The sequence below is a fragment of the Lontra canadensis genome, unplaced genomic scaffold (genome assembly GCF_010015895.1).
Source record: "Lontra canadensis isolate GAN:19392208 unplaced genomic scaffold, GSC_riverotter_1.0 scaffold1, whole genome shotgun sequence".
Lineage (NCBI taxonomy): Eukaryota > Metazoa > Chordata > Mammalia > Carnivora > Mustelidae > Lontra > Lontra canadensis.
Window position 1 is genome coordinate 24,301,527 of NW_022630995.1, and position 27,006 is coordinate 24,328,532.

At 41.9% G+C, this 27,006-nt stretch overlaps 1 protein-coding gene across 4 annotated transcripts in view; it reads right to left on the reverse strand.

Moving 5' to 3' along the window:
* KIT (KIT proto-oncogene, receptor tyrosine kinase) overlaps window positions 1-27,006 on the reverse strand; it is an 82,078-nt gene that overhangs the window by 24,626 nt on the left and 30,446 nt on the right. For 2 of the 4 annotated variants that reach the window (XM_032851451.1, XM_032851433.1), the window contains exons 2-7: window positions 20,977-21,246; window positions 17,943-18,224; window positions 16,479-16,615; window positions 11,773-11,944; window positions 7,488-7,677; window positions 4,225-4,340 (exon numbers count right to left, since the gene is read on the reverse strand). In XM_032851451.1, the coding sequence (XP_032707342.1) occupies window positions 4,225-4,340; window positions 7,488-7,677; window positions 11,773-11,944; window positions 16,479-16,615; window positions 17,943-18,224; window positions 20,977-21,246 (1,167 nt within the window). The remainder of the gene's footprint in view (window positions 1-4,224; window positions 4,341-7,487; window positions 7,678-11,772; window positions 11,945-16,478; window positions 16,616-17,942; window positions 18,225-20,976; window positions 21,247-27,006) is intronic. The other 2 variants (XM_032851456.1, XM_032851442.1) reach the window with 1 other exon arrangement.

A 27,006-nucleotide genomic window follows, 5' to 3' on the forward strand; every position in this document is an offset into this window, starting at 1 on the left:
CTAAAACATTTGAAATGTATTCCAGAAATATTGGGTGGAGAGGGGAAAAGAGCACATGTATCATTTAGAGTAAAATGTACATTTGGCCCTTTATTTGTCCTGGATCTGGTAAAAACCTTACTGTGAGACAGTTATTGTTAAGCAAGGAGTCCATGGGTTTCTAACTGAGTATCTCAGGCTACCTACAGAATCTTGGTAGTGCTGCTTTTTCTAATACCTCCAGGAATTTTGGAAAGACTAGGCCCTATTAGGAAAGCACTTTGCTTATATTATGTCATCGTAGCTAAATATATTTAAGAGGGGGAAAAAAGGCACTTTTGGGTGGTTGTATAGATTTCAGAATTCTACTTTCCTCCCAATTTTGCTCTGCAAAGCAAGAAAATGGCCATTTTCACCAAGGATCTCCAACTTCTTTTTAGAACTAAGAATTTGATTTCTATATACATCTTCCATAAGCCTGGCAAGGGTGATTGTAGTAATGCAAATTCAATGCAAAGAATCACTGGCTTTTGTTGTTTGTTTTTTAATGAAAACTCCACCCCCCATATCCCCTTCCAAAAAAGGCAGCGGGAGGGGGGGTGCCTAGGTGGCTCAGTGAGTGAAGCATCCGACTCTTGATTTCAGCTCAGGTCATGATCTCAGGGGTGTGAGATCAAGCCCCATGTCGTGCTCCACGCAGGATGTGGAGCCTGCTTTAGATTCTCTTCCTCTCCCTCTCCCTCTGCCCCTCTCCACTCCCACCCCACATTCTCTCTGATTCTCTCTAAGCAAAATAAAAAAACCTCCCATCACTTTGCACTGGAAGTTCTGCTGAAAAACAGCAACATGTTATACAGCTCCTGGCCTTTATAAATCACCTTTAATGCCACAGAGCCAACTGAACAGACCCAGGGAAATCATAGCTTGGTTAGAGAAGGTAAAAACAGACTTAAAACATTTTCAAGTTTAATATGCTACATATTTTTCTCTAACACAGAATATGGTATTTTTTATAGCCTCCCACATAAGCAATTAAAACACACACACGCGCGCGCACACACCCAGTGTACTCAAATTTACATGTGGAGTTTTTAAAACAAATGACTTTTTCAACCATCAAACATTCAACCATTCAAAATCACGGATTTTTCATAAGCATTTCTCAGCACTGAATCTATTAAGCAATTATGCATCAATGTCACTGAATAAAAGTCACTGAATTTCTGCACTAATATTATGCATTTATTATTCTGATTTTTATCAGTTCTAATTTTTGCACAGCCGAATTCCTTTCATTCTTGGGGCTAAGCTTATTTACAGAATTAATCACACAGCAGATCTTTGGAGGCATTTGGCTCAGCTAAAACATTATGTCAAAATGGACACAACTGCTCCAATTTTAAGTTTCAAAACTGTTTTTGAATACTTTGGATTTTACCATTACAAAATCTTTTTCAATTAAAAAAATCAACAAAGTAATTAGCTACCTTTATCTGTAAAGACCGACTGGACACACTTCACAAGAGGTAGATGTTTTTAAGTTTCACACAAAAATACCACCCCTGTTAAGGCCTTTGGAGCTCGAGAAATCCGATGGGTTAGGTAAGTGAAGAGGTGCCTTTTGTCAGTTAGTGTTTGTAACAAACTGAGAGCAATGAAAGACTTCCTGAAAAACTTACCCTAAGTGGGGAGACTGTTCACCACTCTTATCTGTGTGCCCCGCGTGACCCATAGGAGCTCGGCGAATGCTGGGTCTGAGACCCAGGCCCTGGCATAACCAAAAGGCCTCTGCCCCAACAGGGAATCCAGGGGGTAAAAAAAAATCATTTGAGAAGCTTAATGCTAGTTCCCATCTCGTTTCAAACAGGCATGAGTTCACCAGAAGAGGTGACCAAGGGGCTCCTGGGTGGCTCAGTGGGTTAAAGCCTCTGCCTCCTGCTCAGGTCATGATCTCAGGGTCCTGGGATCGAGCCCCACGTCAGGCTCACTGCTCAGCAGGGAACCTGCTTCCCCCTCTCTCTCTGTCTGCCTCTCTGCCTGCTTGTGATCTCTCTCTCTGTCAAATAAATAAATAAAATCTTAAAAGAAAAAAAAAAAAGAGGTGACCAACGCTGCTCCTGCTGGGTAACAAACCAGCCTGGTAAGGAAAACGGCTGCAATTTTGTCACCAGAGAAAAAGAACGGTGACTTCAGAGACATCTTTCAAAGTTCAGGGACTCGCAGCCAAACGGCAGATCACACTAGCAAATGGAAGCAGGAGGAGGAGGAAAAGAGACAAGAGCTTCATGCTTCCTTGACCTTGAAGCCAGAGAAAGAGAGATGCAAATGGCACTTAATTTTATAAAATTTCCAACTGCTGAGCTTCTCCAAGTGAGGTCTGTGGAGCTGGCTGTGGCCGTGATCTGATGTTACTGGTCCAAAGAGGGGGGAGTGCAACCAACCAGCAATGAGCCATTTACAAGGAGAAACTGGACAGAGTAATTTTTCTAGCTACTGAATCTCATAGTAAAAAAAAAAAAAAATTTAAATTTGGATGTTGCGTATGTCTGTTTTTACTCACTTCACCTTCCTAGGGATTGGTTCTTACTGTATTTTGTAGCAAGTACTGATCCAGAATAAATCAGAAATTTTTTTAAAAAGGCCCTTTACCACAGTTGGATAAGCGCTACACTATAGCACCCAAAAATCCAGTTTTGTGTGGAGAGTAAGCTTATGATGCTTGTAAGGATATTGATTTACCTGTAATCGCCTCTTAAATTACTTGAATATTGAGATTTTTCAGAAGCAGGTAATTTGGCCCATGTGTAATATGCTAAGCGCCTCTGATTAACATCTGAATTAATCTAGAGATACAAGAAATTCAGGCCAATGAGATGCCATATCATCAACACTGTTCCAAGGAACTGAGATGTTAATTAACATGATTTCCTCAAAAAAGGTAAGTTCGGTGGTCAGAGCCATTTGAGCTGTGCACCCCATCCCAAACCCCCCTCTGGAAAGGCATAATACACCAGCACATTAGGGATCCTGACAAAGCCTGGAGTGAAGAAACTTGTGTAGCCCCATAGGTGACCCTCTTTATCTAACACCTAAGAACACCTTGTTCTTGGAAATGAGGGTGCCGTTAAAAGACTCCAGATTAGCAATCAAACACTGCCCTGAGTATCACTTTCCTATCTTCATTTGTAGTTGGATCTCTCCCCCCACCCCATACCACTGAGCTGCAGCATCAAGAAAGTAACTTTCACAAGGACTTCACAGTAAGCTCCTTGAGGACAAGAAATCGGCACCCATCCTTTGTTCCCACAGCCCTCCTGCAGCCCAACACACACAAAGGGCTCAGCAGAGTTTCTAAGTTGCTCCCTAGGGAATGTCCAGGCTGTCTCCTCACCCCCAGCCACCCAACACACACCCAGGATGGCTAATTCCCATGGTCATCTTATTGACCACTCCTCTGGAATTCTGCCTCTTTGGAGGTCTCCTGTCCCCTGGGCAGTGTGGCAGACACTGCTCCCTTCCCTGGATGTGCAGATAGGCCCCAGAGTAGAACCAGGAAGCAGCTTTGCACGGGGCAGGAGTCCCTGCAGGTGAGCATGCGCCCTCAGCCTCAATCTCTGTGCAAAGACATTTCTCTATGATGTTGCACAGCAGGGCAGAACCTAGGCGTTTGGGTTTCCGTGCCCCAAGCTCTGCTGCCCCCTAAACCACCTGCTCCCTCTCCCACAGTACCCACGTGCTCTGCAGAAGGGTCCCGTCGAGCCTGATCGATACTGCATTCATCCTAGTGGGAGAACAATCTAAACACAAATAACATCACAACCCCGAGAGAGAAAGCACTGTGACAAAGAAATCATGTCAGAGCCTGATAGCATCTCTCTCCCAACGAACACCACCAGGTCCTATTCAACCTCTGGCTCCCCGTTCCAACAATCAGTAATAATACATTTTCCCGCAAACGCCTGTTATTTTTAACTTCTATGGCTCTTCTGTTTACTTCAAAGGCAGCAGCACCCAGAATCCGAGTGACCTCGACAAGGTCGTGTGGTCAGTGAAATGTAGGCCAAGGAACTGGTCCTCACACACATCCTTCCAACCACCAAACCACGGGGTCTTTGTTAAGGTCAAAATTATCATGAGACGTTCGTTATTTACATAGTACACAATGAGCTCGGTTCTGCAGCTGTTAGCAGCCACGACTTAAAATAATAAAAAATAAAAAGATAAGGAACCATTCGCTTCACTCACTGTTCACATAAACATTGAAAGTCACGGAAGAGTTGACATCGGAATTGGACACTTGAAATGTGTAAGTGCCTCCTTCGTTCCCTTTTAATCTGGTGAGATGCAGTTCACTCACGTATCTACGGAAAGAGAAAGAGAGAAAAGAGAAGAACTCAATCCCCCGGGAACGGTGTGCCTTGAGTGTGGGTCTTTTCCAGTTTCTCTCTGGAAATACATGCCTGCTCGAGGATGAACAGGACTCACTTCACTCAGCATTAATAAGACCCACATTAATAAATCCAGACACAGACACGTGTATTTAATTTGGGACCAATGGCTGCGTGGGGAGAGGCTTCCTCAGCCCAAAGGCAACCTCTTGGAGACTTCAGCCTCTTTCCCCCTCCCTGGCTGTCCTCATGCCCACGTCCCTCTCTGCCCACAGTCCTTCACCAGTGTCCCGAACTCACCCGTCCTGCTGTGCTTTACCACCGAGCACCTGGCCAGGCTGGCAGGTGTCCACGTGGAGATGTGGGACCCTCGCAGCCAGGTCAACACTGGGGCCCTCAGCTTCCTTCTCACAAGGACCATAAGCTCCAGGTTCCCCTTCACCCCACTACTTCTTCCCAGTGTCTTTTGCAGGATTTGCTCTTCGAGCTTCCCTTTCACTGCAAGGACACCAGCTACAGTCACACAGACTGAGCACGTAGGCATGCCAGGGAAGTTATGGACACGGGCGGGTGGGGATGGAGCGCCCCACACAGCCCTTGACCCACTGGAGCCACACAGCCGTCTTGACATACACAGCGGCCTAGTCGGCCTCTCCTCTCACACTGCCCCACCCCGAGCAAGCTACTCTCCCGCTTGCTCTTTGCTCACGACTACCTGCTGCTCAAACTACTTGCTGTTTGCTCACGACTTTCCAATCTCTACCTCTAGTTCAGACTTCTTGGTCCTATGCCTCCTCTGCAAAGCTATTTTCATGCCCCCAGCCCCCTGTCTCGTGGGTACAGCTAATAATGACTCACATCTGCAACGTCTTCCTCCCAAGTCTTGCCCTGGGACACCTGACCCCATTTTGAAGTTGACTACCCATCCTGGTCGACAGCTGATGAGTGACTGCCCGTGGGAAGGGACCTGCTCCAGAGGGCCCCTGAGCTCAGCCTGCCACTCACCCATCCATCCTTTCTTTCCTCCTTTACTTTACCCTCCCTACCCTGCTCTCCTACTGCCTGGCAGGTCTCTCTCTCCCTTAATGAAGCCCTTGACCCGGAATCCCTTTGCTCTGCTTCTAGCGAACCTGACCTGGGATACTTCCTACCTGAATGTCTCCTACCCAAATGTCTCTACTCGAGACAACCTCCAATTTAACAAACCTTCAATTTTACAAACCCTAAGCCAAACTCATTGCCTTTGCCCCCACAACCCTTCCTCCTCCTTGAATGGCAACCCCCCTCACCATCCAATATGGCTGATGGACAGAGAACCCGAAGGGCATCTTCAGCTCCTGCCTCTTTCTCCCAGCCCCGTAATCACTGAGTCTTACTAAAGAGGTAGCCGGACGCCTCCCAAATCCATCCTCCTCCCTCTAGCCCTTGAACCTTGGTCTGGGACAGCGTCACCTCTCACCCACAGCCCTACAACAGCCCATACCTCCTGACTGGAAAAAAATACGAAGTCTATCTAGGCATCTAGATCTAGACATCTGATCCTGGTCAAGTTACTTAACTCACTGTGCCTCACTTTCCTCTTCTCCAGAAATGACAGAAATCAAAGAGCACCTGTCCAGGGGTTTGTGAAGACTAGAATTATCGACTTAATATATGGAAGGTTCTTAGAATGGCACAGCACCACAAGAGCACCTGCAGCCTACATAGAGTAAGCGACTTGAACGATTTTACTTTTTTATTTTCTTATTATTTTAATTAACTTATTTTTATCTCACTTTCTACTATTTTACGATTGCTACTGTTTTCATTATAATGTCTTGAGGATCAAATGAAAGGTGTGGGGGCCCCTGGGTGGCACAGGCAGTTAAGTGTCTGACTCTTGGCTTTAGATCAGGTGGTGATTTCGAAGTTTTAAGTGGTCATCTAGGGGTTGTGAGATCGAGCCCCGTACTGGCTCCGACCTCGGTAGGAAATCTGCCAAAGTGTCTCTCGGCCCCTCCCTGAGCTCTCAATCTCTCTCTCTCTCTAAAATAAATAAATAGCGGCATCTGGGTGGCTGAGTCAGTTAAATGGCTGCCTTCAGCTCAAGCCATGATCCCAGGGTACTGGGATGAAGCCCTAAATTGGGCTCCCTGCTCAGAGGGGAGTCTGCTTCTCTCCCTCCTTCCCGCCTGTGCTCTATCTCTGTCTCAAATAAATAAATATTTTAAATAAATACATAAATAAGTAAATATTAAAAAAAAAGGGGGAGAGAAATGTGATGTGACAGAACTTGGCTTCACTGCCTGCCTGGCCCAAAACTACTACTGAATGAGGCTTAGTTTTCTTTTAGTTTAGGGTTCATTTGTTGGTTTTTTGTGTTTTCTTGTTGGTTTTTTTTTTTTTTTTTAAGATTTTTTTTTTTTTGACGGGGCACCTGGGTGGCTCAGTGGGTTAAGCCTCTGCCTTCAGCTCAGGTCATGATCTCAGGGTCGGCTCTTTGCTCAGCGGGGAGCCTGCTTCCTCCTCTCTCTCTGCCTGACGCTCTGCCTACTTGTGATCTCTATCTGTCAAATAAATAAATAAAATCTTAAAAAAAAAAAAAAAAAGATTTTTTTTTTTTTTTGAGAGAGTGAGAAAGAATATGCTCGTGTAAGCTTTGGGCCGGGGGAACAGAGGGAGAGAGAGGAGAGAAGCAGACTCTATACGGAGCTGAAAGCCCAACATTGGGCTGGATCCCATGACCCTGAGATCATGACCTGAGCCAAAAGCAAGAGTCGGAGGCTTAACCTAGACTGAGCCACCCAGGTGCCTATTTTTCTACAGCTTTTAAAAAAGGATTCAAAGCATCAACTTTCCTCTTTCTCTAAAAAATTACTTAATGGGTCCCTAGTATATGCCAGTCCCTGCTTTGAACTATCCTCCATACCAGAGATGCAGATACTGTTGCCCAGACTTTTTTGTGTGCTTTAAACACATAGCCAAAGGCAATACTGGTCTAAGGGCTCAGGAAGGAGCCCCAAACTTCTTTTATCAGGTGTCCTTTCCCATTTATGGGTCACAGAAATAGCATCTGGCAAGCCAACAGAAGCAGGGGGGGGGGGGAGATGTCTAATCCCCAAGGCAAGGCTCTTTTCTTACCTGATATTACTTTCATTGTCAGACTTAGGATAATCTTCCCATTTATCAGTGAAGGTTCTGTTCATATAAATCCACTGCTGGTGTTCAGGTCTGGGATATGCCTCATATTCAACAATCAGGTCCACATTCTCGCCATCATTGACAAATATTGTAGTATTCATCATGGGGAAGATATTAATGAATCCTTTATCTAATTAGAACGGAACAAAATAGAAAGAAACTGTTACCCATAACTATGCGACAGAAAACACAACTTCATCTCTGGATCACAAAGATAACTGACTGGTTTCAGGTTATTAATTGGCAATTACAAGACGACTTTAACTGGCCGTTGTACCTTTTCTTTTTTCTTTCTGCTCTTGTAGAATCACAGCCATTAGGAGAGGACAGACACACCTGAAATGTGTATTCTCCCATCTCTGTCTCTCAAACAACTCTCTTAAAGATCTAGCTCCTTATCATATATCTAGAATGACTCGTCCTGATTTTTCCTAGGTTAAAAAGCATTGGGACTAACTAGTTAGCCCCTACCCAGACCCAATATAAATGTATATGTCATAGGAAAGTGTCGTGAACCAAGAAGAGGAAGACAGCCCTAATGGTCAATGAAGATGTTGAAAGAACACCATTTACTATTTAAAGAAAAAGAAACTTACACCTTCTCATCACATTGTAAGTCACAGATGAAATCAAGGACAGCATTTTAATAACCATACCATATTTTTAACTGAACAACAGAATTCACGCCTATCAAATTTCTTCTATAGAGGGGGGAGCAGTTTTCTAGGCTTTTTAGGAACTACAGAAGAAAAAATAATCATAAAATCATAAAAATCCTAAGACTCTGAATACATAAGCATTTTTAAATGTCTCTACAGTAAAATTAAGACAGTAGGAAAGAGAACATGAAAATATAGATGGAAAAATATTGAAACTAGTAATTAAAATAAGGCTTCACTTTTCACTTATTAAAAATAGCAAAACTTCAATAAAGCTGCTAAAAAATAAAGCATATCCATCCTATGGAAAAACAGCAAAACTAATTTGAAAGAAACTCAATAATTTTGCAAGTGTGGTAAAAGTAGCACGCTGAACTACACACTGTAAATTGGCACAACTCTTTCAGAAAGCATGTAGCAATATAGATTTTTCTATAATTATCTATTCTCCCATTTAACCCTGTAACTCCCATCTGAGAACACTTCTCAGTGTTTACCTGCATACAGAAGGAATGGCCATCTAACCTGGACGTAGTAATTTTTTACATCAGAGAACTGGTTAATACAGCAGCCCTCCGAAATGGCTATAATATAATAATATAAGAAATAGCTTGAAAAAACTGTACTAAAATAATTTCCAATGTAATTTTTATAGCCACCATTTACAGAATGTTTACTAGGGGCCAAGAACTGCCCTAAGTACCTTAGTATACATTTAGATGAATAATTATGACAAATATTTAATTTTATAACAATACTAAGAGAGAAGGGACATAACTCCTAATTTATGGATGAAAAATATCCAGTCCTGGAAAGCTAAAGAGCCAGCTAACCAAAGGCAGAGCCCAGATCTGAACACAGGTTTGTGAGAAGCCAAGGACGGCCTCTTTACGGGAGCATATACCCTAGATTCTCTATATACTTTGTTAGAGAGAAAGAATAAAATCGTATGTGTAGGGGTGCCTGGGTGGCTCAGTGGGTTAAGCATCTGCCTTCAGCCCAGGTCACAATTCCAGGGTCCCAGGATAGAGTCCTGCTTCTGGCTCCTTGCTGAGTGGGGAACCCACTTCTCCCTCTCCTTCTGCCCCTCTCCCCACTCATGCTCCTTCTCTCTCTCAAATAAATAAATAAAATATTTTAAAATCTTATGTATAATTGAAACCCTGTTGTATACAAAAATATAAGCAATATACCAAATCTTATAAACAGTTAAATCACATTGGTAGGATTACGGAAGGGTTTTCATTTTATCCTTCCATTTGTTTTTCAAAATTTAAGAATTATAAAATTTAAAATTGTTAGTCATTATTTTTGGCACTATTGGGTTGACTATATTAAGGTCTCACATGAGTTGTCATTCTAGTATTTAATGCCGGTTAGTTTCCTATAGATTCAGAATAAAAGGTGTCTAACCGTACCGATGGAAAAGGATCTGAGACAGGTGGGAATAAGAAATCACTCAGGTGAATGCTGAAGATGGAAACCACCACCCTGTTCTAATACCTGCTTCATAAATGAAACTCCCCTTGCTATTTTTAAAGCAAATTTAGGTTAATTTGGAGGGAATAAATGTTTCATCTGAGTGCTACATTACATTTTCATGTTCTTAAGGTCCTAAATCCCAAAATTCCACACAATGCAAAATATTCCAATATTACAGACAACATTATTTACACTGAAAGTGTTCTCGTATCATCACCATATGTAAAATACTTAAGTTCCTCCTGAGTTTTCTAGAGTCCTTTGGCTCAATATATTTTATGTCCTATAGTGGAATAGAGCTTCAAATGCATGAAGTGTAGGAATTACTAGGATGAAAGAAATCCATCAGGGTTTTAACCTACGGTAAGATCTTTTTCAGGTGCTTCTGCATTAAGGAATTGGTGATGCATTAACATTGAATCAAGTACAAACACGATGCCAGGCACTTCTATAAACCAAATCTATTGCCTTTTCTCTGCAGCCTCTGGAATTAGAGGCTGTGTTTCTCTGAAGAGGAAATGCAGGCAGAGGTAAAGTAGGCTGCCCTCGAAAGTTAGGTGGCACACAGCGCCTACTCAAAGCCAGGTAAGGACCAACCCCAAGCCTCCCACCCCCAGCTCCCAAAAGAAATCACTTTTCTCTCTTGTCTCCTCCTGTTCTTGTCCCATCCCAACCCATCCCAAAACAATACAAAACCAGATTCAGGTTTCCCAGCCACAAGTCCTTCCAGTTACACAGCTATATTCTTGGAAATTGAAGAATGGGTTTTAAAAATCTGATTACACACAATGATACACTCAAAACATCCTTACTAATTGCTTTCTGGAGCAGAAGCTGATAGATCAACATGCTCCTTAATCAACTTAGCAAATTAGCACTTATGGAGTTTAATATTTTAAAAGCATCGCTTTCTATTCAAATTAATAAATGGTTCCCAATCACGTTTAGGGAAAAAGTAAGACTCTCGCATGCGGACTCTAACTGCAAGTAAAGGGTGTTCTCCACGTTTAGTCTGGTGAGATGATTTCCATTACAACATGAGCAGAAATGCCAAAATTATATGAGATTATTGTGGGATAAATCACAGACCTCTAACACTGCTTCATGAATTACTGAAGAAACATGGGGAAAAGAGGAGAGACGAAAACAAATAGCACATCATTTTATTATCCCTCGTGATGAAGAAATTTGCCACCCTATAAGTACTTAAAAGTCAAGCACTAAGACTATAATTGCATTAAAAAAGCAAGAAAATAGATTATATTCAAACGATACTCAAAAGACAAAAATGCATAATTGAGAAATTATTATTATTTCCAGTAAATCAAAAACATCCAGGACATTCACTATGTTCTGCACTCATTAAGTAGACCTTGGAAAATAAATATTTAGTGGGATTTCCAGACTAGGGAAGAAAAGGCTAAACCCATTGTGCACATCAGCTTGATGGGGTTAGGACTCTAGGGAACCAAGATCTAGTTGATGCTGTCTAGAACCAGTGTGTCAGCTCCTACTGGGTCTCTTTCCTGAAGGCTTAATGCTACGGCCTATAAGGTTGGCAGACGGGGTAAAGTAAGGGGTGTACTAGGAAGAAGACGCCCAACCCGCCCTTCCTGCATCAAACAAACTAGTCCCATAAATGATAAAAAGAGAAACCAAAGGCCCAGCTGCCTCCCTAAAAGATTCAGAGAAATATTTTCAGCTCCCAGCATCTGCACTCCTCCATACAGAAAGTCTACAATCCATTTCCAAGCTCAAGTCATTCAGAAAGGCCTAGAATTTTTGAAAAAGTTCCACTTAACATTTTGTTTGCTAAGGAGGTGGATGGCAGAAAAATGACCCATTTAAACAACTTCAGTTACAGCTTTCCACTTCGCCTTTATTAAAACTGGTAGAATTTGCTTCTGTGCTCTAGTTGGAAAAGGCGACAATGATCACTTTCATTCATTCATTCATTCATTCATGTGGTGACAATTAAATTTCTAGTCATCTCTCAATATTCCATTAACACAAAAAGGCAACTGTCTAGCAATTTCTTCTTTCACTACTGCTAGTAATTTATACATTCCCATAGAGAGACTTACCGACAACTTCCAAGGTGGTTGTGACATTCGCTGATCCGAAAGTATTATTGGCATAACACATGAACACTCCAGAATCATTGACTCTAGCTGAGCGGATAGTCAGCTTTTCCTGACGTACGAAATTGAAGTCACCCTGATGCCAACTATTACTCTGCGTCTGTGCGTTAGTCTGCTGGTTTCGGAAGGAGAGAAAAATAAAAATCAAAGATTACCATAAAATTTAGATTCAGGATCTTTCCTAGATAAATTAAAAACAGCAGCAATTAACTTCTCCATATTAACATTCATTATACGCTCCTTAAGTAAGAATAATAAAGCATCATGACAAGTCTGTCATTGGAACACTTCATGTTACAGGATTATATTGAAAGATAGTCATTATTAATGACTGAAAAAACAAAAACATGAAAATTCATTTCATAATAACCGTGGCATACATAATTCCAAATTCTCTGCGGCACTATTTTTTTTTAACAGGGCCAAATTTTACAAGTTACTCTAGAAGAAATATTACAGAATACTGATATTTTACATTGAGTCAGCATAGTGAGGTCATATCAGTATCTGCTGTTAGGCCTCTTTTTTTATTCTATATCCTAGTGATTGAAAGAAAACACCTAGCTAATAATAATATTCTATTTCATTAACATTTATATTATTTTCACGAAGAGAAATTGAGTCACAAGGGCTAAAAGATTATTTATTTATTTATTTATTTATTCGACAGAGAGATAGAGAGAGCACAAGTAAGCAGGGCAGCAGGCAGAGGGAGAGAGAGAAGCAGGCTCTCTGCTGAGCAGGGAGCCTGATGTGGGGCTCGATCCTAGGACCCTGGAATCATGACCTGAGCCAAAGGCAGCCACTTAACTGACTGAGCCACCCAGGCGCCCCAAGTCACAATGTCTAAAAGTAACTTGGAAATGCACCTACGGTTCTCACCCTGCAGAATTCTGGCTTCTATTAAAAGAGGTTCCAAAGTATGTGAGATATGTTAGACCAAGCCCCAAATTATTTAAGCATGAGTAGAAGAGAAAAAATTGCAAATTTACTCTTGTGATATCACCATTCTACTCATTTTATTTGTCCGCAGACAAGACATGGAGAGATTTTTTTTTTTTGGTATGGAAAACATCACGGGAATAAAACATAATAAAAACTATAGCCACTCTGAAAATACTAAAGGAAGCACCATACAGCTTTCTGCATCTTTCCAATTTTCTGTAAAAAACCACATTCCTATTGAAAAAAAAAAAAACAAAAAACAAAAAACAACTGAGAAAAGGAAGTAAACGGGACCAGATATTGACATGGAATGAGATCAAGGGTAATTCACAGGCCAAGCAATGGTGAACTTTTAGCATTAGACCATTCTGACATTATTGTAAATCAGAACAATCCTTATGGAAAATAACTGGGCAGTTTGTTCATACCCCTTTATCAATTCCAGCAAATTTATCTCAAGGAAATGACTCAAACAAACAAACAAACAAAAAGGCTCCAAAATATTTATTGCAGTAAAATCCTGGAAATGACCTAAAGGTATACCAAATATCGAAATTACAAATGTGAAAATAAGGAAAATGTTTATATTACTTAAAAAGCATAAATTAAGTGTACCTTAACACTTCAAACGTGGTAATACATATGCACGGGGCAGAGAGAAAAGAAATATGAAAAAAAAAAGTAGACAATAAAGCATTTATAAAGACCAGCCACATAAAGATACTGAACTCTTAGAATGCTTGAGGTCCAAATTACATTTTAAATATACACTATGTCCCAGATTTTGAAGACTTAATATGAAAAATGTAAAATAACCCATTGATAACTTTTTATAGTAATTATGTAAGATAATATTTTAGCTATATTAGTTTAAAAAAATGTACTACAATCAATTTTACTTTTACTGTCATGTGCCTACTGGAAAATGTTAAATTATATAGAAGGCTCACATTTTATTTCCATTGCACAGCACTGCTACATGCAATGGTGGAATTATATCTGTTTCTCTTTTTTTTTTTCATGTTATTATATTTTTGGAATTTTTTTTTTTACATTAAAATGAGCATACATAAGAGCAGACTGCCAAAACCGAATGTTTTGAAATAAAAAGAAGAGAAACCTGCTTTGTTAAGTAACTGTGAGATCTTGAGCAAGTCAAGGATACTACTAGTCTCAGCTTTTGTTTTTAAAAGGGAATGAGAGGGGGGTGCCTGGGTGGTTCCGTCAGTTAAGCATCTGCCTTTGGCTCAGGTCATGAACTGGGGGGGGTCCTGGGATCGAACCCCTATGTCAGGCTCCCTGCTCAGTGGGGTGTCTATTTCTCCCTCTGACTCTCTCTGACTCTCCCTCCTGCTCTCTCTCTCTCTTATAAATAAATAAAATCTTTAAGTAAATAAATAAAAGGGAATGAGAAAGCAAAGGTCTTCAAAGGCCTTTCTGGTCTGAAGCACAATGCAGACATGAAGATGCTCTCTTTCAAGAGATTCTTCTAATAATTGGCAGAATCTGCCATTTCACTGGAGAAGAGCAATGAGGAAGATCAACAGCAAGGTGAGGTGACACTATTCTGTCCTCTCCCAAGGCATCAGGTCCCAGACATCTCTGCCAAGACAGAGTGACAACTGACAGGGACAGGTAACATACCACATTCTAGATTTATGGTATATCTTCCTTCTAATTCTTGCAAGAGCCCAAGGGTCTACCAGAGGGAGCTAAGCAGGAACAATGAACACATCAGTGCTGGGAGAATAGCTTGGTCCTAAGTGAGACAATATCAACACCTTCAAAACCTGAAGACCGTAATTCAGGATACTATCACATATCATAATAAAAAGTAAAAATACAATGATGTAGACACATTAGAAAAGCTAACCAAGATTCAAGGATGTTGAATAAACTCCAAGACTCTGACATTTTAAAACAAATGACTGTAAAAACTCTAGAACAGTCATTTTATCCTCCATTTCACTGCGAGTTAAACTTATTCTAAACAATCAGAATCAAATACCATGGATTTTAAAGAAAATTTTGATAGTGTTAACAGTGCTAAGTATTCCAAATGAAGCCAAAGGATATCAACAAAAGAGTCATGGATGAACCTTGGCATAGAGCCATGAGCCCCATCTGCAAGTCACACATTACATATTGTTTGCATGTGATTTGGTTTTCCTTAACCCTTGAGGTGCACACTGGGATTTCCCCAAAGGGCTCCCAACACTGAAGGCTTATCTACCAGCGCCAGTGGATTAATTGGGAATGGCATGCGGGACTCCTGGGAAAAATGGTTCAGAACAAAACTGCCTGGGGCAATTTAATTTCTCATCGAAAAAAGGCTAATTTTCAAGTTATACAGAGGCTCAAATACGCACATGGTCCAAACTGTTCTCTCATCTGAAATCAAGGATTATAGAAAGCCAATTAATATAGGATTGTGTTCTATAAGTTAAGTCAAAAATCCCTATGTAAGCTGTTGTTCTTATTAGCTTATAGGATACGGAAACTAAAACTTGTTTCTCTGAGCCACTGGTTTGAAAGAACAAGTCTCTAGTACAATCTATTCTCCTAGTCAATGGGCAGGTTTCATTAGCAAGGTATCATCCATCACAAGTCTATGTGAATACCATCATAGTACTTTGTATTATGCTATTCACCATGGTTACTTATGGAGCAAAAAATTCTTTAAACAGGGGTGAAATTGCCAATGTGGAATACAGAGCATGAGGAGGAAGAAGAGGAAGAGGAGGAAGAGGAAAATATACTATTTCTTTTCTCCAATGTATTGCATATATGTCTCCTGAAGAAAAACCACCGTGACAGCTAATTAACTAGATGGCCAAGATTATGCAAATAAAAGTTATTGAATATTCAGTTGATGGAAATTTTCAAGTGAAATATTTGGGAGATTAGACATCTGAAAGGCCTTGCTACTAATGAGTATTTAGAGAGAGAAAGAGGAAAAAAAAATCATATAACTAGCTAAAATTTATTTAAGATATGCCCAACACAGCACCTAACATATAGTAGACATTCATCATGCATGTGTTAAATGAATAAGAACTTAAACATGTCCAAATGTTTCAGATTAAAGATAACCATTTTATTAATAGTGACTAAAACAAATAGAAAACCATTAGCAACTTGATCTCAGGTAACCAGCCTCATGGGGGTAAGTCAGATCAATACAAAAAGAAACACATCTCTCAAATGGATAGGCCACTTTGTGGGAAAGGAAAGAGCTCCTTGGTCAGTATCTGAGACCATTTTCTCGTTTTAAATATGGAAAGGAAAAAAAAATTGACAACTTACCCCAATATTTTAAATCATCTGGCCTGGATGTATTTAATAGTCTTAAAAATCAAAGGTTATGCGGTTAACCAGAAGTTTTTGTTTTAAATTTCTCTACGAAAGTCAAAGAGACAGCACACAGTGATAATAGGAGTCTGAAGTCCTCTCTTAGATTTTCTCAAAATAAATTGACAAAATGACATGCATTTGTCACAAATAATGAATGTACACATCCACATATGGTGTTCTGAAAGGGGAAAAGATGCATCTCGACACACGCCCAGATAGTCCCACCTCAGACAGATACACCAGCTGAGCCTTGCCAGGACAATGAATAGACCCGTTAAAGGGAAAACCTTATAATCTCCCACATGGAGAGAATGATGTATTCAGAAAAACAAAGGCAACAAGCCACTCACCTGGCTGTTTTCCTTGATCCACATGGAGTCCACGGAACTGGACACATCCTTGACCAAGCACATCACAGAGAATTCCTCCCCTTCCCTAAGAAGCGAGCTTGCTTTGGACACCGATACCACCGGGACAGCTCTGATGGCTGGAAGAAACAGAAATGTGGCCCTCCAGTCATGTGTCCTACAGTCATATGCCATTTTCACTTACCATGTGCCCTCAAAGGCACACAACTTGCGTGGTCATCTTTTAAATAAAATATCAAGTATGGCACTAACCTATCTGTATTACTTACATATCTGAAGACATTAGCAATTACATCTTGCATTCTTCAAACAAATTCATCAACACTGAGTGAAGATGATAGTACTGTCTGCTCTGAGATGATAATGCTACTGGACAAGGCTATTTTGAAACAGGGAGAAACCGTGGCATTGGGAAGCGGCTTTAATCTTTACCTCACACAACCTTGATGGTTTCATGAGGACTTGACCTACAACCAATCATATTCTTTTAACTAAACAGCCATCTTTCTCAGGAGCCTGGGTGGTTCACTTGGTTAAGCAACTGCCTTCCGCTCAGGTCATGATCCTGGGGTCCTGGGATCGAGTCCCACATCAGTTTCCCTGCTTAGCAGAGAGCCTGCTTCTCCCTCTCCCTCTGCTGCTCCCTGCTTGGACTCTCCCTCTATCCTCTCTCTCTTTGTCAAATAAATAAATAAAATCTTAAAAAACAACAATAACAAACAAAAAGGCATCTTTCCCATGTGCCATAATAATAACCTCTTGCTCTTTTCTGAAAAATCTCCATTTTAAATAACCAATCTTTCGTTAATTCCAAGGAGCACACATTTTCAAAAGCCTTAATAAAAAGTACTTGGTAGCTGAATGTCAGCTGGTGTTGGATTTGATGATCTCGGAGATACAAAATCTAGACATTTTCCAGCAATGAAAATAATCTACATAATGCCACCATAATAACAAGGTCCATACTCAGCTGGTACTTCCCTCCTCAGATTAGGAAAAGTTTGGGAATGCATTAAAATCAAATCACTGTGGAGAAAAGTCAATTCCTCTAGCAATAGTCCATCAAGGAGTGAATCATATCTATGCTCATCTTTTCAAACAGGGGAAGGGAAGCCTCCCAGTGAGGTTCTCTTGGGAGGGACAGCTCAGGCAGTGAGGAGACTCCGGGCGTCCTGAGGTCAGAAGGTGTCCCCTGTAGGGTCGGAGCGCCAGTCTCGGCTAGACGCGGCCCGTTGGAGGCAGCCGTGGACCGGGGGTGTGGGCTTGGGGGCCACGAAAGGAAGAATTCACAAGCAGTTGACGGCAGCTGGGAGGTGGGGGAACCCCGGGGAAGAGCCGGCAGCCTGCCTGCCCACACTCAGATGACCCGGGACAGCCAGGAGAGAGACGCCACCCCTCCCTCCACGCAAGTCCGCCTCCCCGCCAGAAGACAGAAAGGGCCCCTACCTGCCCTCACTTTCAGGGTGAATTTCGTTGACAGCACGGACTTGCCCTTCTGGTCCGCCGAGCAGTGCAAGCAGAGCCGATGATACTCGCGCTTCACGTTTCGGATCGTGATGCCGGCCTTGGGATCGGCGACAAACGTCAAGTCCTTGGGAAGAGGCTTCCCCTCGCACCCCGTGAGGGAGTAATTGGTCACGTCTGGGTCTGTCAGAGGACAGCGGACCAGCGTATCATTGTCTTCTTTCCCATACAAGCGAATGTCAACGAGGAAAAGCCGTGCGGGATCTAAAGCGCGTCAAAAATGAGTAGTTTGAATGGACGGTCCCAGGCACTGACAACATTTTTAAAACGTCAAAGGACTCCGATTTTTTTTTTCTTTGAAAGCAAAAGTAGAATTTATCCACATATTATTAATTAAGCCACAGTGAACATTTGTTAACCCCTTTCACGGGTCAGACACTAAGCTTGGACCATTACACTCTATCTCATTTAATCCTCAAAACACCCCCATGGGATGGGCATTATAGTGACCACCCTTTCAGAAATGAAGGATCTGAAGTCTCAAAAAAGTGACTTCCCTACCAAGTGACACGGCCCAGAAATGGCTGAGCGGACTCAAACGACAGTCCAACTGATACCGCGACTTGAGCTCTTAAACTCTGAGGGTATTTTATCACAACAGTTACTCTCCTTCTACAGGAGGAAATGGTCTAAGGGGGATGGGCCAAGACTCAGCCAGTGTGCTGATGCCTACCAGCATCAGGGAAAGGGGCCCCTTTCCAGAGCCCCCAGTCTCCAGGATCTTTCAGCTTCTGCATAAAATCTACAAAACTATTAGCAGACCACCCTGTACCAAAGGCATGTGGGCCTCACCCTTCATATTCCTTGAAAATTATGTATAAGTATAAACTTCTGGACATCAAAGGAAGCCATATTCCCAAGGGGAGCTTATGAGTTTCAGGAATATTAAATGATAAATATCATCCAAACCAGGACACTTGAGAGTGAAGGGGAGTGCCATTAATAATTATGCCAGGACACCAGGTGTGAATTGGAAAGCCCCTAGCCAGACTGGGACCTCCTACGGGCAAAGACAAACCTCATTCTGTAGACACAATAGACAGCCACCTCTGCTGTGTAAAGATAATACAGATAGATGGCGGGGCCAATAGATCATGTTTAAAGTGTTTCTTCACTGTCCTTTCCACTTGGAATTCAGGTGTTCCACAAAAATCAACTTGACATCATTGAAATACACTTACCATTTAATTTAGAGAAAAAAAAAATTTCCAGAATGAGTTATGCACCCCCCAGCCTAATGTGTTCTATGAATAAAGTCCGTCATGATGGTGGAACTAAGGTCTGAGGCCACAGATGGTTATTTTTCCATATACTCTTTCTCAGTTGCTTAAGGCTAGCTCCTACAATGCCCCAGGTTCTTTCACTGCTGTAACATAAATTACTTAAGTATCCAAACATCTTAAATCAGTAATAATTCACTGGAGTGGTAAGTTATTGAGGAAGACTTCCCTTTTCATGAAAATCCACGCACTCTGCGAGACTGACCTGGCTAATTCAGCAGTTTTCCCCATCTATTCAGTTGTCTACCCACTGGACTAACACGCAGAATGACACTTCGAGACTACCTGGAAATTCCAGAGTACCTTCTTGAACGTCAAAGAACAACCCCCCAGGTTAGCTCAACCATCATGGAACCATACCCCAAGGCTAAGCTGTGCCTTGCCAAGGCACTGACCTAGGAAAGAGTAACAGATAAACTAAAGAGAGGCAGAGTCAATTCCATGGCAACCTTCTTTACAGTAAACACTATAGGCATCAACTTTATAAAACCTTGCTAGGGTTCGAGGGGCGCCTGGGTGGCTCACTGCCTTCGGCTCAGGTCATGGTCAAAGAGTCCTGGGATCGAGCCCCACATCAGGCTCTCTGCTCACTGGGGAGCCTGCTTCCCCCCCTCTCTGCCTACTTGTGATCTCTGTCTGTCAAATAAATAAATAAAATCTTTTAAAAAATTAAAAATAAAAAAAAATAAAAATAAAACCTTGCTAGAGCTTGAATTTGCACAATTTTGTCTCCTGAACAATAGTTCCATGAGGATGACAAGGCAGGCTGATCTTCTCCAAATGTTCCAGTAAGAAACAAACTCTCTGAACTTGCTCAGATCTGCCGTCTAGGACGAATGTATTCATTATTCTTCCACGATATCATGGGTGAGGCCTCCTACACTGGCCTGTTTCAATGGAAGCCCCAGTCCAGGCACAAACTCAGGGCCAGAACACAGACTTCATTTCTCCTCCATAACCTGGGTCTGTCTCTTAAAGCTTGAAGTACTTGTTTGTACATCAACAGAAAGGTTCTTCCTCCCTCCCACCATCAGCAAACCTCCTCTGGACAAGGATGTGAAAAGCACAAACACAGATGAATCACTGAGTTTATCACAGGAAATGAGATACGGAAATCCAACGATCGTATTTTTCTTCTGTTTCTAAGAGGTCACAGTTTAAAAAAAAAAAAAAAAAGAATCAAATGACAACCACTAAGAACCTAAGAGGGGACGTGGAGTGCTTAGCTGACTGGCTTATTTTTCTGGAATTTGCTCCCTCAAAGTGGGTCAGTTCTTTTGAAGTGTTGGTCTGTTTAGGCCGTCAGAGGCCTTTAGTTCCCTGAAGTGTTTTTACTAAGTGGGAGTATCTAGGATCTCAAGGCATTAAAATGCAGCTCTCCCAAAGGGCCTAATTTATTCTCAGGGTTTACTCGCAGTGCCAGGACAAATGGGCTAACCATATTGTAATCTCATTAGGAAGAGTATCACAGCCTTGCAGGCCTTCAGCTGGAGTCATACCCACAGCCACGATGTATCAAAAGATGGGGGGAACTAACAAAGAAAAATTTGTTTCAGGCGCCCTAGACCCAGCCAGTAATATTTTCTCTCTGGCTCAGCCATCTATATGTCATCCATAATTAAGAACAGGATATTAAGTTCTCTAAAGCATAGCATGAAAGAAAGCCACACATTTACCTCTAACAAACACATAAATGGACCTGCTTAAGCCGTCTCTGTTGGTGCACGTGTAATTGCCCGTGTTGGCGGCCTCTGCTTTCTCTGTGACCCATTCCTTGTGCGTGTCCTCCTTCAACTGACCCAGGGTCTCAAAAGTCCATTTGACAAATCCTGGATCGGTGCATGACAGCCTAATCTCGTCGCCAGCACTGACTATTAACTCTGATTTTGCTGGATGGATGGATGGTAGAGACAGTTCCCCTGGACTCACAGATGGTTGAGAAGAGCCTGCCAAGAGAAATAAGAATCGTGTTGAGTATGATCTTTTTCCTTGGCGAAATAAAGCATTTCTTCCAATATTGATTTCCATCTTCTGTGTGCTTGCTCTACAATAAAAATAGGACAAAGCTGCCCTGCTATTTATAGTTAGAAAGAGTTCTGTTTCAAGTTTCTTAAGTTCATCTAGAATATTATTTTCTGCAACTCTCCACTGATCCGGAGGGTCACACTTGGTATGCGAGCCATACTTGTGGGATGCCATGGCCTTCTCTGGGTTAAATACATAGCTGGGTCAAGTTTCTACTCTGAATATGGGCCATCGCCATGGTACTGACATGCTGACACCCAGCTTAGAAATAACAAAAACAAAACCTCACATTATTATTTAAAAAAAAAAAAAAAGCAAAACAAAACAAAAAAACTACTGGCCTGTTACTCTTCTGGCAAAATGTACATGACCTTGACATAGCGTGGCTGTGAATTCAGTTATTTGTATGCAATTCTCCTTATATGGTGATGTTCATCAAAAGCAGAACTATTTTGGAGTTTCAAACAAGAAGGCAGAAAATGAAAATCCCATTTTAAAGATCAGACCATGAGTGGTTTCATGACATACGCTGTGTTGCTGCCTAATCAAACCAATGCCTCAATAGGTTTCCTAGACTCTGAATGTGGAACTTGAACCTTAGAAAATTCACGGCAGCCAATTCATTCATTCGTTCATCTACCTGTTGCATGACCACAAATAACGGTTCGTTAATTATGATCTGCAAGAGCCTCAAGGTAGGTGCTGGAAAAAATCCCATGTAAGTGCAACACAGGGTTGGTACACACACTCCAGAGTTTAAAGAACACACTGCTCGTGTGTCAGAGTAAGTGAAATACAGCTACAAGTTTTAGCTTTAAGCTGAAGAAGAAGAAGGTGGGCTGGGCCTTTACCATATGGGAAAGGTGAAAGAGAAGATAGACACGTGCCACAGGGACCACCTAGACCATGCAGAGACACTATACGTTTTGGTTTTTTTTCTTGTGTTTCTTTTTTTTCACTATACGTTTTTCAGCAGAAAAGTGGCATGTGCAGTTAGATACTGAAGATCTTCTAGATTCCAGGAAATCTGTGAAGAGTTCTGGTCCTCTGGTAGGCAGGAGGAATGAGATATTTGGTAAGGATCTGAGACAAAAAATGCATTATTCTATCAAAGGAAAAACACATTAAAGGTTATAGTGTAATTAAAACTACAAAGACTGACTCACATATGACCTGGGTGAGCGAGTGGAAAGAAAGGGTCCCTGGGTAAGGTGGGCTAGAGCAACAGGGTAACAGAACTCCCCCTCAGTGGGGGGTGGGGGGGCTTTCAATCATTTCTGCAGGGTCATGGGGGAGATGGGGTTTCTATTCCCTCCCCACACACGCAAGGTCGGAGACAAAAGTGACCTGATTTCTGAAGGAGGAGTAAAAGGCAAAGGCAGCAAGTAAGACACGCCAGGAAGCTCTCCACAAGTTTGGCAGGACTGGGGGTGGGGAGACATTATCAGAAACGGATGGGAAGAGGAGGGGCAAGTGCCCCGCTCCCAGGGTCTACCTGGCCAGTGGACGCACTTCTCACCTATGGCCTGCATTGCAGGTGGGGGAGGAAGAGCAAAAACGCGTGAAGTTAAAAGACAGGATCAGATAGTCAAGAGTAAGGGCTTGCCGAAAAATGAAGAACACAGAGAGTACCAATCTTGGAGAGCTCTTCTAGCTAAGAGGGCATAGGTTTGAGATTTAAAAATCAAACAAAAATGAACAAGCAACCAAAAAACCACTGCTGGAAAGGAAGGGAATGGGGCACTAAAGAGGGAAGAAAGTTTCAAAGAGACAGTGGTGGGTCCCAGGGCAGATGCTGAGCAGAATCAAGGGAATGAACCAAAGTGATCAAGGGAAGGAACCGACTGAATTCGTGAGAAAGAGACAGCAGGAAACCCAAGAGTACAATTTCAGGTGAGTGGAAATTTCTGTATGCGCCGAGGTTAAAGGCTCTATGTGTAGACCTCTCCCTGAGGAGCTATATGGCCCAAGAAGGCAGAGTAATAGAGCTGCAGTCAAACAAGGTTAAAAGTTACAGAAGAGACCTGTTGACACGTGAAGACAGAAGAGAGTCTGGGAAGAGGGACAGACCAAGGATGCTCTAAAGAGGCAGGGAAACTGTCCCCTGCAGATGCACAGAGATGACGGTCTCAATTCCAAATTGTTACCCAGACAAGTATCGCCTCTGGGCACCTTTTGACCATGGCTTCCATCGCACCTCCACAAGGTCATGCCAAGTATACCCCAGACGGAAGACTTGAGCAAACCTCAAGTCTCAGAAGGTTAACAAGGTCAATGACAATCATCAAACGTTCTTAAGCACCAACAACGTAAGAAGTGTTAAGACAAGACCGTCCGTACCTGCTAGTCTTGGCATCGAAATGGAGGGGCCAGAATATGGAAACAAAGTGCCTGGGATTGTTTTTAAAGTCTTAGAGAGTGTTAAATAATGAAACTGGGCACAGCAATAAATGGAAACACCAATATTTCAATTATTGATCCCCTTTTAAAAAAGGGAGTAGTTCCAAGAGGATAGCAGTGACATTGAAAGAGAGTTTAGTTAAAAAATTCTTAAAGAATTTATACTGCAATATACTTCAATCAGTTTAGCTTTCTCAGGAGTGCATCTGTGGACAGGACAATCCAGCCGAATAAATACTGCTGACTTCCGGAGACCTACCATACCAATGGAAGTGTGACCTAAGGCACGCCACTCAACTTCTCTGTGCCCAGCTTCCAGATTTGGAAAATGTTAAAAAAAAAAACAAAAAACAACCCTCATCTCACAGAGTTTTTATGGGAATCAGAATTGGCTCTGGAGTTAAAGACTCTAGATTTGCATCCCGGCTCTGCCAGGAGTTAAGTGTATGATCCTTAGGTAAGTTACCAATCAACTCTGTCTTGGTCTCCCCATTTGAAAAGCAGGGACGGTAGTTGAACCTATTTCATAAGGCTACTGTACAAAGCTGTTTGTACTCAGAACTGTTTGGGGGCCCCCAGAAAAGACATAATAAATGTTAGACACAATTATTCTAAAAACAGAACCTCTTATCACCCCTCCAGTCAGTCCTGACTTACTCACTTCCTATGAATATAAATGCTTCCATCATTTCCCAAACGAGTTCCCGCCTGACTTCTGCCTCCTGGGCAGCAAATCTTAGCCATCTTTCCTTCGGAGCCTCTGCCTCTCATCCTTGTCTGCCTTTCCGCTCCTGCTGCCCCACCCCAGACTAGCCACTTACTACCTCACAGAGAGATGACATCCTCTCCTAAAAGACCTTGAGCCTCCAGCCAGTCCACTCCCAACTCATCAAACCCTGAGATGCATCAGCCTAAAAAACAACCATCTTTCAACAACCCACTCCCAGCCTCAAAGACCCTCCCAGGAGTGGCAGCAGCTAACAGGGACATCACCTACAGCTTACAAAACACTTTCACGGGACTAAATTCTAGCTGCTTCCACCAGTCCCTTACCTGCCTCTCTAGTAAGATGGATCCTCAGGCTGGCCAGCTAAGGAGCCCATGAACAGCATCCACTCCTTCCTAGGCCCCTCTGTCTGCCCGTGTCCCCAGAACACACCTCCTCCACAAATTCACCTTCTTGTCATGTGGAAAATTTTTTCATGGGTGTTGGTCCCTAACCACGGTCACCTGTCTTCACTAACTCCATCTAACACATCCAGCCCCATCACCCCTCGGTCTGTCCTGATGCTCACTTGTGGTCTAAATCTAGGTCTCACCTCCTCTGGGAATCTTAAATTTTAACTTTCCCCTGGCAGAGTCATGAAAAAACATTCCCATGGATCCCTGAACACAGAAAAAACTGGAGGAGGGACAGGTTCCTAAACATCCAGCCCCTGTAACAGGTGTCAGCAGTCCACTGGGCTAACCCCAAGAGAGGACAGATGTCATTTCTACTGCTCCACTAAGAAAAGGGAGTGGCTCTATTAATCCATTAAACTTTTATGGATACATCCCAAAAAGGAGCCTCCAAATTTGAGATCACTGGTTTCCACTTTACTTCTGGGGTTTTAAAAAATAAATTTTAAAATAACTGCCACCAAAGGCATTAAGGGTTTTATTTTCAAAATAAATTAGAAGTTCAAGCCTCAAACTCACTCTATAAAATGAAAATAGAGCTTATATCAGAGTGGACTCTGGGTATTATTAATTCTCTTTTTTCCAAACTATCTTGAACGTTGTTATGATGCTCTCACAATAAAAAAGACTAGAGAGATTGGGCACCTGGGTGGCTCAGTGGGTTAAGCCGCTGCCTTCGGCTCAGGTCATGATCTCGGGGTCCTGGGATCGAGTCCCGCATCGGGCTCTCTGCTCGGCAGGGAGCCTGCTTCTCTCTCTCTCTCTCTCTCTCTCTCTGCCTGCCTCTCCATCTACTTGTGATCTGTCAAATAAATAAATAAAATCTTTAAAAAAAAATTAAAAAAAAAAAGACTAGAGATTCATGTTAAAAGGTCTGTACCTATTATATTTAAATATATGCTATGTACCTATTATATTTAAAGTTCAATACCAATAAGGTATTCCAACTGAGCTTTGAAACTGCTCTGAAATTACACATTTTAAAATGCATCTGGTACATAGCAAGTTCTCAACAAATGTTTGTTGAATTGGGTTTTATCTGTATCGGGACTCTTTGCATTAGAAAATGTACTTCCCTAATTATGTTTTGCTAAGGATAATTTAAGAGTTGTTTTCTATTCTCTGAACACGTGTTAATTAATGAGCCAGAAAAAAAAAAAAAAAGATGGCACAACCTACCATTCTGGGGACCACCTACCATAGTGTATGATGGCTCTGGACTAGGAACTGGTCAAATATTTATATATGTATCCTGGGTACCTGGCTAAGTGCCGAACCTAGAAGGCAGTCCTTGCTTTTAAAGAGCATCAATAAGGGAGAAAAGGAGCACTTATGTTGTAAGATTTTAACAATATGAAGATAAATGCCAACATACTCTCTATAACCTCTCTCAATGTGTGTAAAATTCAACCATACCCAAAAGAACTGAAAGTAGGGATGCAAGCAGATATTCGCACATCCGTGTTCACAGTAGCATCATCTACAAGAGCCTAAAGTGGAAACAACCTAAGAGCTGTCGATAGATCAACAGACAAAATGTGGCAGGTGTGCGCAATGGAATATTACTGAGCCCTGAAAAGGAAGGAAAGTCTGACCTGGGCTACCACATTCATGAACTTCAAAAACATGATACTATGTGAAATAAGCCACAAACAAAAGGACAAATGTGGTGTGATTCTACTTACACACAGCACCTACAGTAAGCCAGTCCACTGAGACAGAAGTAGAATAAGATTGCCAAGAGCGAGGGGGAGGGAAGAATGGAGAACTAATGAGGTTAATGGGTGCAGCATTTCCATTTGGGATAATAAAAAAAATGTTCTGGAAATGGAGAGTGGTGATGGGTGCACAACACTGTGAATGTACCTAATGGCACTAAATTGGACACTTAGAAACGGTACATTTTATATTATGTGTATTTTACCGCAATTAAAAAAGAAACAAAAACAAAACTAACATTGAACAAAACAAAACAAAACAATTCCTCAAAGGCCCTGGCCAGTGAAGCCTCAACCCTTCTCAGCTACCCTGGCTCTTTCTCAGCTGCCACTCTGACCCCCAGTATTAGCCTTTGTGAACACCTTGACTTTGTTTTAAATCAC